Source organism: Microtus ochrogaster, linkage group LG2 (genome assembly GCF_000317375.1).
Source record: "Microtus ochrogaster isolate Prairie Vole_2 linkage group LG2, MicOch1.0, whole genome shotgun sequence".
Taxonomy (NCBI): Eukaryota; Metazoa; Chordata; class Mammalia; order Rodentia; family Cricetidae; genus Microtus; species Microtus ochrogaster.
The window spans coordinates 54,611,195-54,622,998 of NC_022028.1; the positions used below are offsets into that span (position 1 = coordinate 54,611,195).

The following is an 11,804-nucleotide window of genomic DNA, read 5'->3' on the forward strand; positions in this document are numbered from 1 at the left end:
TGGCCTTGAACTCAGAGATTTACCTGACTCTGCCTCCTGAGTGCCGGGATTAAAGGGGTGTACCACTCATTGTGGGTACTACTAAGAAGAACAAATGATGGCCTTTAAGGAGTTGACAGAAACTTTGAGACTTTATAGACCAAGGAAGCAAAGCAGGAGCTGTGACAGTGGCAGAGGAGGTGAGATTGCTCAGGTAGAGGTGTTGATTATAGCCCTGATTCATCAGCAGGATCAGGGGAACTTAGTTCTCATGGGGTGATGACTGTTGCTCAGGGTGCAGCCTTGGTATCACAGTTGTCACCCTCATTCGGAGCATGACTTCACCCTGGGCTATTTGCAAGGCTTGCTGTAGCACAAAAGTAGTTTCAGTTTCTCTACATAAAGATATTTATCGGTCAGTCCTGTCCTTCCTGGAATCCAACTTCTTACCAGAAGAAAGTGACTCAGGAGGAAAGAAAGCTAAAGAGGCAAACAGAGTTAGTTTTGGAGCCTGTTCTAGAACTCTGTCTGTAGACCAGGCTAGTCTCAAACTCACAGAGATCTACCTGTCTCTGCCTCCTGAGCACTGGGATTAAAAGTGTGAGCCACCACCGCCTGACTTCATTATATTTCTTAAGCAATAGACTGCTTTAAAAACAGTAAGTTGGTTAATGACAATAGCTTAACTCTGAGTAGAATAAGATGAGGAAATGTCAGTGTGACTTGGAGGCTTTTATTTCCTCTTTAATGTCTTCAAGTAATGCATAGCATTTAGATTCAGCTTCACTTCTGTTAGGTGGACACAGCCTGACTTTCAGAATATTTTGTCTCTTTCTCTATTTTAGGTATTATAGTTTTTCATGGTTTTCTTCATGCGGTCTTTTTGGTCTTGTGCTCTTATCCATGAAATCTGATGATGAGAAGGAAGTGGTGGAGCTGGAAGGGGACAAGAAGAAAAAGAGAAGGGGTCAGAGTCCAAATTGATTGTTTGTATTATTTGAAAAGGCACCGTTTCTCAGAATCTAAGTGCTCTCTGGTGGGAAACTCCCAGGATGGCTTCCTCTAGGAGTGTCCCAGATTTGCCTTCACAGTCTGGAAACCCCCTACTGCAATGGGTGTTTTCTCTGCTCTTTCCTTCCTTTGCAGGCAACAATAATGCCTGGAAGCCAAGGACTACAGTATCAAAGATGAACACTGAAGTCTTACGGACTAGCTAGCACTTGAATGACTTTAGTGGGTTGGTGCTATTTATCCCTAAAGATACCAATACGTCACCACAATATGGAAGCAACAAATGAGATCATGTTTAATAATCTTAGGCAAGTTTCTGAAACATAAATTCTCACTAAATATTACTTTTTGTTATTAGTTTACTAATTTACTCACACACTATATATTTATTAAGCATCTTTCTGTGCCAGATAAGCTGGGCATACAAGTGAACTAAAACACAATCATGGTCTTCATGAGTCACTGGGGATGTTAGACAAGCAGATGATCCCATTGCTAGATAAATAGGCTTTAAAGGACTTTAGAAGCAAGACTGGGAGAAAAACCCGGAACTGGATGGAAGGAGTAGGTTCTCCTGGACCTAATAAGAGCTTCAATATAATTTTCATTAGGATTTCAAAGTATTTGAGTCAGCTTTTGGATAGCCTTACTAAACAGGTACTCTGTAAATCCAAGTTATTCAGAATGGAACCTTCTAGAATAAAATGAAATGGTTCAAGATCTTTCAGTAGGAGAAGGGGAATGATCCCACCCCTAACTAAGAAGCTATATGCAATTGATACTGCCCAACAAAGGAAAAATCTTTTTTTTTTCCAATGGAGTCTCATTGGGCAAATTAACCATACTTTAGCGCAGGCAGGCCCCATACTCAGAAGTAGTTTGCACACACAAAACTAATTAATTGGTATTTTTTGTGGGCTTTTTGCTTCATTTGCTTTATTTTGGCGTATTCTGTCCCATTGGTCTTTTGCTTATTTGCTTTGATTCTTGTTTTTGTGTTGTTTATTTTTGTGAGTGTGTGTGTGTGTGTGTTATGTATGTGGGTATATTTTTTTCAGAGACACACAGATAGAGAAAGAACATAAAGTTGGATGGGTAGGAGGTGAGGAGGAGGATTTGGGAGGAACTGAGGGAAGGTTTCTCTTATGGTCAAAAAAGAAGACAGAAAGAGAAATTTCAGTGGGTGAAGGTACAGTAAGTACATAGCCTCGGCAAACACAGAAAAGGGGAATAACTTTGAAATTTTACAGAATTCTTTGAAAAAAAGCACTTTTAATAAACAATTTTGAAAATTTATTCCATGGAATGTCCTGAGAATCCAGTGACAAACTTGGACTATTCGGAGTGACTAAGTTTCCGGAGGACACACAGCTCAGTCCCATTCTTGATCTCGTTCAACCAAATCTCGCGAGCGAGAGGATGAGTGGCACCTCCATGTGTCTCTGAGCTCAAGGAGGAGGGAGGTATCCAAGAATCACGGTGGGGAAACCCAGGAGCTGTGGTGTGCGTATGGAAAAAGATGGGAGTCAGAATTTAACTATGGGTTTTGGATTGTTCTCAAGGAGAATGTTTGATTTGCAGGTCCTGAGTCCGGACAATGTATTGGAGAAGAACCAAGAACCCAAAAAGTGTGTGTGTGTGTGTGTGTTTAAAATTTTATAAGAAAGGTTTTTTTTAGAGGTAGGGAGACATTAGGAATGGCCTACACTTATCTAGTTTTATAGATCTATGTTTAAAGAGGGTAGCATATTTCCATGCTATAATGTATGTAGCAAGTGGTACCCCAGGACACCAAGTCATGACTCTGCAATCCAGACTCAGTTTCTGCTGTATCTCATGCATGTGGGTTTCATACAGTCTTCCCCTTTAGTGGGAAAAGGCTCCGGACAGCCTGGTCAGTCAGCACCAATCCTACCTGTCCCCTCTGGGTATCCTTGTTCTTAGAGAGGCCCGGTACTCTTTTTTTTTTTTAATTTATTTATTTATTAAGGATTTCTGCCTCCTCCCCGCCACCGCCTCCCATTTCCCTCCCCCTCCCCCATCAAGTCCCTCTCCCTCATCAGCTTGAAGAGTAATCAGGGTTCCCTGCCCTGTGGGAAGTCCAAGGACCACCCACCTCCATCCAGGTTTAGTAAGTTGAGCATCCAAACTGCCTAGGCTTCCCCAAAGCCAGTACATGCAGTAGGATCAAAAACCCATTGCCATTGTTCTTGAGTTCTCAGTAGTCCTCATTGTCCGATATGTTCAGCAAGTGAGAGGCCCGGTACTCTTAAACACAGTGAGAGAGGGCTACCATATGCCATGAATTATCAAGCCTATGAGGGTCTAGGTTAGTGGCTGGGCAGTAACAAGGCAGAGTTAGGAGCCTTTATTATAGAGGAGTTATTTTATGTTCAGAATCTGGAGTCCAGATGGAAAGGTTAAAGGTTAAAGTCTGTGTACAAAGAGTGTTCATTACTAACTCCACCCCAGTGAAAGTGAAAGGAAAGTCTTGAGAACAAAGGTTGTTGCTAAACTGGACAGTGCAGCAGTTTTGGGGATTTCCAGCCCAGCTTCTCACATATAAGCGGACCCGAGGATTCTTTTCTCACTTCGCCTCTGATAGCAGACATGGCTTCCTGCATCTGTGTAAGTTGGGGTCTGGTAAAAGAATGGGAAGGGAAAGTATTTCCATGCATTGGGAATATAGTTCCACAGTGCAGGAGGGGTCAATGCCTGGAAGGCGAGGGGGTTGGGTGGGCACCATTTAGGAGACAAGGCAGCCATTGATGATTGCACAACAGAAGGAAGTACTCTAGAGAGAGGTTGGTTATTTGGCTTGTTAAACATTTATAATATTGCATGTATGTATTTATTATCTGAGTGCATGTATATGCAGGGCCAGGGTCAGAGGTAATCTGCCATAATTAGTTCTGTCCCTCTCCCACCTAGGTCACAGGGGCTAAGCTCAGGCGGTGAGGCTTGGTGGCAAGGGCCTTTCCCAGATAAGCTATTTTGCCAGCCAAACTTGAGAGAAAGGTAGGGCATTGTGCTTCAACAAGGCTGGCAAGATGTGAAATTAGGGAAATAATTCAGAGTTCTCAACCTCAAGCTTTTCTCTCTTTTCAAGGAAAAATTTCACAAATCTCATTTGTTTTAAATCATCAGTGATCAAACACATTACCTTAAACAAAAATATGTCCTCATGAAGAGAACCTGTAACCAGGGCAGTACCCAACAAGGATGAAACCTTTACTGAAGGAGCGTCTGAAACATCCAGGTTGGGAAAATGATTCTGAATGGAGTATGAGGAGGTTTGCAGACCTGATTTCCCCATCTTCCAGAATTCTGCAGTCAATGAAATTAAACTCAGCTATACTTCGATTGGGATTCTGTTCTAATTAAAAGAGGATATCATGCTCTATAACAATAGTAATAAAAATACAAAATCACAGATTAACAACATTAAACACAGCATCACCACAACATGGGCGTTATCAGAAATTAACAGGGACATTAATAAGAGCATAGCAGCATGGAGATTATGACTTAATCAGAGTTTGTTCTGAATTAGTCACAAAGGGTATCCTATGAGGTTGAGAGTATCCTATGAGGGTGCCAAATCTTGAAAATCTGCTTTGGAGTTGTTTGGGAACCTGTGTACATCCTTTGAAGCCCTGTAATGTCTTTACTTTTAATATCTGGTTTAGGAAAGGCAAGTTAATAAGGTAGGAAATTGATAGTTACATTGGAGATATATTGGATACATATCTCAAGAGGAATGAGACTAATGTTCTAATTTGTGTTATAATATGGGAATTAAATGAAAGTTTCAAGAGAGGGGGAGCTGCAGATTGTTGGGTAGGAGCTGGAGGGCCAAGCAGACAGAACAATGAAGGTGAGAAGTAGGTGTGGAAGGTAGCAAGCATTCTGGCTGACTCTCTCGGCTTTCTTTGCTTAGATTGTCCATTCTGAGCAATGGCCATCAATGACCTTTGACACCACCGAGAGCGACAAAGTGAAGAAGATAAACGAACACATCAGATCCAAAACCAAGGTTTCTGTGCAGGACCAGGTCCTTCTGCTAGGCTCCGAGGTCCTCAAGCCCCAGAGAAAGCTGTCATCTTACGGCATTGACAAGGACACAACCATCCACCTCACCCTGAAGGTGGTGAAGCCCAGCGATGAAGAGCTGCCCTTGTTTCTGGTGGAGTCAAGCAATGAGGGGCAAAGGCACCTTCTCCAAGTTCGAAGATCCAGTTCAGTGTCCCAGGTGAAAGAGATGATCGAGAGTGTGACCGCCGTGAGCCCCAAGACTCAGGTTGTGACTTGCAATGGAAAGAAGCTGGAAGATGGAAAGATCATGGCTGACTACAACATCAGGAGGGGCAGTTTGCTCTTTCTGACAGGGCACTGCATCGGGGGGTGACTGTGGACGGGCGGTGAGAGAACCCAAGCCCACTCCCCTTAGCTCTCACCAGTCACACCCTTTGATGATTTCCGAAAGCTAATGAGAATGAAATAAAGGTTGGAGATAAGTGGGGTGGATCAAAACTATTTGCCAAGCCTGAGATTACCTGTTTCTGACAGTTCATTGTGTGGCGGGATTGCTGCCAAATGAAGAAACTGAAAGGTTAGTTGGATGTGGTGGTACACACTTTTAATTTCAGGACTTGGGAGGCAGGGACAGGTGGATCAATGAGTAATTGTTGAACCAAATTGATTTCTACTTATAGAGATTAGAGAAGTAATGTGTTATGATTTTTTTAAAACCCCAGCAGCATCACAGACTAATAAATGATTTAGAAATTCATTCAATCATTATCCCCTCTTCTTATTTAAAGATAATTGGTATGGAATAAAATCTAGTACCTCCTCCACCTAACACCTAACAAAATGCTCATCTCTGGGTAAGGAAGGGAAGGGGTTAACTTCTGGTTTCTTCTGAGGATAGAGCTTCCTTTGCTGTAGGATAACTTTCTCCATCTTCCCTCTGTTTTCTCCTCTGTCTCTATCCTGGTCACATGCAGGTTTTTCTCACAGCCTGACCATGGCTGTCTTTACCTTCACCAAGTCTAGTCCTTTCTCTTTTAAAACTAGTTAAAACTAGTTCACAAGCCATGCCCTGCAGCTGGGATTCCCAGCTTAACCAGGCCGGACACAATCGCCTTATACTAGCAGATTTTCTTCATAGTTTTAAGTATTGAGTGTTCTGTGGTGGGCACTGATTACCTGGCTAGTTCTGTATATTGATAAGCTGGGTTGGCTCCCCAAGAAGGGAAACCACATCCTGTTTCTGGAAGCTCTCTATGTAAGGTAAGACACCTGACCTCCTTGTTAACTTGAGGGACTGCACCTGATGGCTGAGCCATGGGATTTCTCACGGTCTTTTGTATGGAAGGCTGAAGGTCAGCACTAGGTGTTCATCATCTTATCTCCATGAGAATTCTTCAGGGGTGGTTACAAAGTCTCTCGAGGATGAGGATGGCCCCCTCCTTCATCATGCTTCCCTTCTGTAGAAAGGCTTAGGATCCATTTACACCATCACTATATACGTGTGTTTATGTATTTCAGGGATTTCTCCTCAAGAATCCAAACCTTAGCCGGTAAGAGAAAGAGATCTCCCTCTTACTAATCCTGGACTCCTCGAGAACAAAATTTGCAGATTCTCATGCAAAGGCAAACAATATGGGCATTCTAGTTCCGGTACCCTGCGCCTTTCTTAGTGCAGCCTCCCCAGACTTCCCAAGAACCTCAGGGCCGCCCCCTTCACTTCTTTGTTGCGCAGTGTGTAGATGAGGGGATTTAGCGCGGGTGTGACTACCGTATAGAAGAGCGAGACGAACTTGCCGCGGCCCTGGTTGTAACTATGTGTAGGTTGCAGGTAGGTGTAGGTGGCCGAGCCGTAGAACAGGCAGACGGCGGTCAAGTGAGAGCCACATGTGCTCGCTGCTTTCCGCCGGCCCGCGCGGGAGCGCATACCCCAGACCGCGCGGCCCACGGCTGTGTAGGAGGCCAGGATGACCGCAGAAGGCACCAATAGGATGACCACCCGCGCGGCGAACATCTGGCGCTCGGTGGCGCTGCGGCCGCCACGGCAGGCTAGCTGCAGCAGCGCGGGCAGTTCGCAGATGAAGTGGTCCAGACGGCGGGCCGCACATAGAGGGCGCGCGGCCAGCAGGGCGGTCTGCGCTGCGGAGTTGGCCAGGCCACCGAGCCAGGAGGCGCTGGTCAGAGCGCGGCACAAGCGCGGTGAGGCGAGGGCGGCGTATCGCAGTGGGCGGCATACGGCAGCCGCGCGATCCAGGGCCATAACGGCCAGCAGCACGCACTCGGCGGAGCCCAGGGCCAGAGATGCGCACAGCTGAGCCATGCACCCGCCGCGCGGTAGCTGCAGCACCGGGCCGCACAGGCTGACCAGCAGCGGCGGCACCACACTGGTGGTGAAGCCCACATCCACCAAGGCCAAGTGGCAAAGGAAGTAGTACATGGGTGTGTGCAGGCGCGGGTCGCGAATGGCCAGCAGCACCAAAGCCGCGTTCCCGGTCAGCGTTAGTAGGTAGCAGAGTAGGACCAGCGCGAAGAGGACGGGTTCCAGCGAGGGCCAGTCTGTGAAACCCAGCAGCAGGAAGCGCTCCGCTGAGCTGTGGTTAGCCTGAGGGGAAACTCCAAGAAGGTTCGGAAGGATGAGACAAAGAAGTTTACTGCTAGTGGGCTTAGTGATTCAGGCCTTGTGTTCAGCAGGCAGAGCCTGGAAATCTTGGTGAGTTTGAGGCCAGCCTGGTCTACATAGTGAGTTCCAGGTCAGAGAGCTACACAGTGAGACCCTGGCTTATTGCTGTCCACTACAAGCAAGAATTCCCAGTGTGGGATAAACGGGGTAAGAGAGAAAAGCCCGTGCCTAAATTTTAGCTTCATTACATAGCTCCATGATAGTATTCCTTCACAACTGCCTTCAAGGGAGGTAATGCCTCTGCTTAACAGATGAGCCAGTTCAAATTTTAGAAAGTCAAGTTGTCCTAAGTCCATTGCTAATCAGGTCTGCCTCCCTCGCTCTGGCTGCACCTCCAGGAATTAAAGAAGAGATTCAGTGTCTCTGCCAAGGGCAGCTATGAAGATACTGAAGGACGAATTCCGCTCTGATCTTTCCTCCCCCATTTTCCTTAAAAATCTGCATGGTCTAAAAGTCGAGTCTGAATGAGACCAGGTGGAGCAACATTGCCTTGTTTGTTTGTTTATTTATGCAACAGTTAAAGCTGAAGGTAGGAGAACCCAGAGCAGACAAGTCAGTCACACTTCACAGGTGAACCTAACGCTGCTCCATGTGCAAACCAAAGCGGAAGTGTAAATGTCTATCATATAAAAACAGAATGTAATCTCAGCCAGTTAGGAGCAGCCGACAGATTTATGTAGCTATAGACTTTTCCCTGGAATAGACCAAGTATGGTAACTGTAGTCATCAAATATTTTCTTGTACTTGATCCCCCTTCCCTCTCTTCCTCCCTCCCTGCCTGCCTCTCTGTTTCCTTTCTTCCCATCCTGCCTGCCCCCCTCTCCATCCGTTTCTTCCTTTCACAGGCTCTTCAGTTCTGTTTGTAGCAGAGGGAGCTCTTGAACTCCTGACCCTCTTGTGTCCAGCTCCAGAGTGCTGGGGTTACAAGCGTGTCCTTGGCTTTCTAGAATGTGACTCTGAGTTGCACAACCATTTATTCTTAGAGCAATGTAACAGACTTACCTTCATGTCTAACCTCTGGCCCTGTGTTTAGACCTCAAATTTAAACTGGTGTCTTGCTCGTGTTCTGGATTCCCTGGGTTTGAAATGACAGAGGGAAAGATCAACAAAAGACCCAAATATTTGTCTGTATTGGTTGCTGGAATGAATACCTGAGATCAGAGCCAGGTGCCTCAGGTTGAAGACAAGGGGTGGGTGCCATCCTGTTCAGCAGAGAGAAGATGCCTAAATTTGTGGGATTGCGGTACCGAGGCAGAAATGGGGACTTTACTGGAGACTTCTGTAAGGGGCATAAACAGGTCAAATGCTTGTCTTGTTGTGGTAGCCAGTTAACCTTAGCTGGTGACTGCACTGAAAATATTCTTTTAAAATCTAATGGGAGAGAGAAAAATGAAGACTGCTGACACCTTCTCTCACTAGAGAAGAAACAAGAACCTACTTTCCCTGCTACTTAGAAGTGGGGTGAGGTGCTGGGGAATCTGTGTCCCACTCCCATAATTAGCCCTTCATGTGGAGGTGTCCAGAGAGACATTCCCCAGGGTGATGGAGAGGGAATCCTGGAGAGACTATCCCTTCAGGGTACCGGTCTCTAGCAGGCTCTGGAGGCTAGAGACCGCATAATTTCCTCTTCCTGTTATTTCTAGTCATTCGCTGACTGACCTGCCGACCCTCAGCAAATCTGTTATGTCTGTAAAGCAGCCCTGATCTACTGGGGACACTGCAGATTTAAGACACAAATAAACAACATTTTAATATATAGCCCAAGCTGCTGGGTGCCGGGATTACTGGCATTGTTCCTCTCAATCAATATCATCCTCAGCTGAACACTGGTTTTTATCACCTGCTACCACTGTGATTGCTGTTAACCCCTCCATCCCTTCGGCTCCTCTTTATTCAAGAATATATTATGTTTGGCCCACTCTTCACTCTTACTATAAATCTTAGTGAATAATTATCCCCACAGATCAAAACTTTGTCTCCTTCCATTTCCACGTTCAGTGATCTGGAAATTGCCTGCAGTTCCTCATCTTCCTCCTGTCTCCATGTCTCCCAGCCCAGATTGCCGCCAGCCATTATAATTACGTCTTTGGGGCTGGCAAAACGGCTGATTGTCCCAGGATTGACATGGTGGAAGGAGAGGCTGACTCCTGCAGCTTGTCCTCTGACTTCCACATGTGCGCTGTAGCATACACACACCCACACCTCACTACCACTGCACACACAAAACAAATGTAATAAAAGGTTTAAAAATAGTAGTTACCTCTTTGTAAACTCTAAGCAATAGTTTCACTTTTTGATATTCTCTTGGTTAAATTACTACCATATTTAAATTAAACTCTAATTTGATCCATTACCTATGCTTGTTTGGTTGGTAGTGACCGGAGAGAAACAGAGGTTTCACTTCATCCTGACAACTGACTGTGAAGGGCAGGGGCAAAAGCCATCCGGTAATGTGTGTGTGTGTGTGTGTGTGTGTGTGTGTCTGTGTCTGTGTCTGTGTGTACATGTCTATATGTAGTTTAGTTGTTTTTTTTTTTTTTCAAGATTGGACCATCCCTTAAGGAGGATACAGGGAAACTCACAAGGCTCATAAAAATTTACAAGCACCAAAGAGCCACATCTGGAGGCTATGTGGGCAGTGGGCTTGGTGAGGATGGGAGACTCCTCGGTGATGCAGCTGTCCCAAAGGTGTATAGGGGACTTCTGTGAGTCCTTAACCCATGCTCAGGTGGGTTTTTCTGAGGTGTGCAGTCACCCATAGCTCTGTAAATAAGCCCAGCAAGGGGCATTGCTTCAGTAAACTTCACTTGGGTGGAATAATTTCTTTGGACGGTTGTTATTCTTTCTATCTGGGGTGAATAAAATAGAACACCTAAGAAAAACTATGGAATGAACTGTTGCCCAAATGAAGATGGAAGAAAACCAAACGTGAGTTTTGGAGGAACAGTTGCGTGGCTTCTACCACGGTAAGACAGGCAACTGGAGCTGATCCATCCAAGTGTGGAGCATCCTTGAGGGGAACGCAGAGGTTGTGAGTTTATTGTATATAGTGTGGAGCATCCTTGAGGGGAACGCAGAGGTTGTTAGTTTATTGTATATAGTATACTATGTCATGGTTTTTGGTCAGGATTGTAGTCGGACTATGACTGACTGCTTAGAGTCTACTGTGGTTGTTAAGACTAGCAACTGAGGGTGACCTGTCTATCTAGAAAGAACCCACCCGCGCGAGGAAGGAATTATAATGTGAAAACAGGGATGATAAGATAGGCATATTGTCCGGTCCTGCTAACATTTCTCTCCAGCAGGCTTTGAGGAAGAGAACAAGTTAGGTCTGTGGTGAGAAGAGCCTTGCCTGGGATCCAAAATCTTGGTACTTGTGGGAGAGTTAGACAGAAAGAAGAGAGAAAGCATAGAAAAGTGACAGGAAACATATCTGAGGTTCAACCTTCAGTACAGAGGGTGGCAAAGATCTATGATTCAGAAAGCAGACAGGGCCTTGGTAATGACTCAGAAGAGGAAGCTTGTTTTCTGTCATTTATCAAACCATCAACTTTCGGTTAAGAATTGTGGATATGGTGGACTCCAGTGATGAAGGGTGTGGAGATCTCATGTACTTTGCCCCTTTTATGGGGGTGGGTGATGGGATCTGGTACTGGATCATGGGGCCAGCATTTTAAGATGCTGCAGCTTTAAGAGAGACTAGATTTCCTTTCTCTAAGGCTCAGAAACGTTGCAGAGATGTAAAGAATCTAAGAGCCAGAGAATGGGAAGAATAGGAAGGAATGCTGGGAAATTCTCTTTTCTGGACATCACCTGGCTGCCGCACTTAGGAGATCACAGCAGTGGGGGGTTACTTGAACAAGACCTGTAGAAGACTGGGCCTATTAACATTCCTTGATGAAAGGAGGAGAGGCTCATGAAACCCCACGCCACCCTGAGGAGTCATAGGCAGCTAATGGCTGATAGAGGAGGGAAGTCATATTCCATAGCTCTGTAGTGCTGGTAAGCTGACCTAGTTCAAGTAATAGATCCCTACCTATGTTCATGCAAGTGACTCTAATTAAATGTGATAAAGTATGCACACATGAAAAAGACATGAGGA

The 11,804-nt window shown here is 45.4% G+C and overlaps 2 protein-coding genes across 2 annotated transcripts; one reads left to right on the forward strand and one right to left on the reverse strand.

Moving 5' to 3' along the window:
- The first annotated feature begins 3,422 nt into the window (after positions 1 to 3,422).
- On the forward strand, positions 3,423 to 5,508 carry Ubd (ubiquitin D). Its single transcript, XM_005360487.2, has 2 exons — positions 3,423 to 3,618; positions 4,931 to 5,508. Exons 1-2 carry the CDS (start codon positions 3,601 to 3,603, stop codon positions 5,396 to 5,398), a joined length of 486 nt encoding a protein of 161 aa, XP_005360544.1. The 5' UTR covers positions 3,423 to 3,600; the 3' UTR covers positions 5,399 to 5,508.
- A 685-nt stretch (positions 5,509 to 6,193) lies between these two features.
- Positions 6,194 to 8,710, reverse strand: LOC101998902 (putative olfactory receptor 2I1). The gene is given in 4 exon segments (XM_005360510.2): positions 6,194 to 7,631; positions 7,633 to 7,655; positions 7,657 to 7,749; positions 8,705 to 8,710. Coding segments are annotated over 4 exon segments (1,062 nt in total). The 3' UTR covers positions 6,194 to 6,691.
- Positions 8,711 to 11,804: the final 3,094 nt, after the last annotated feature.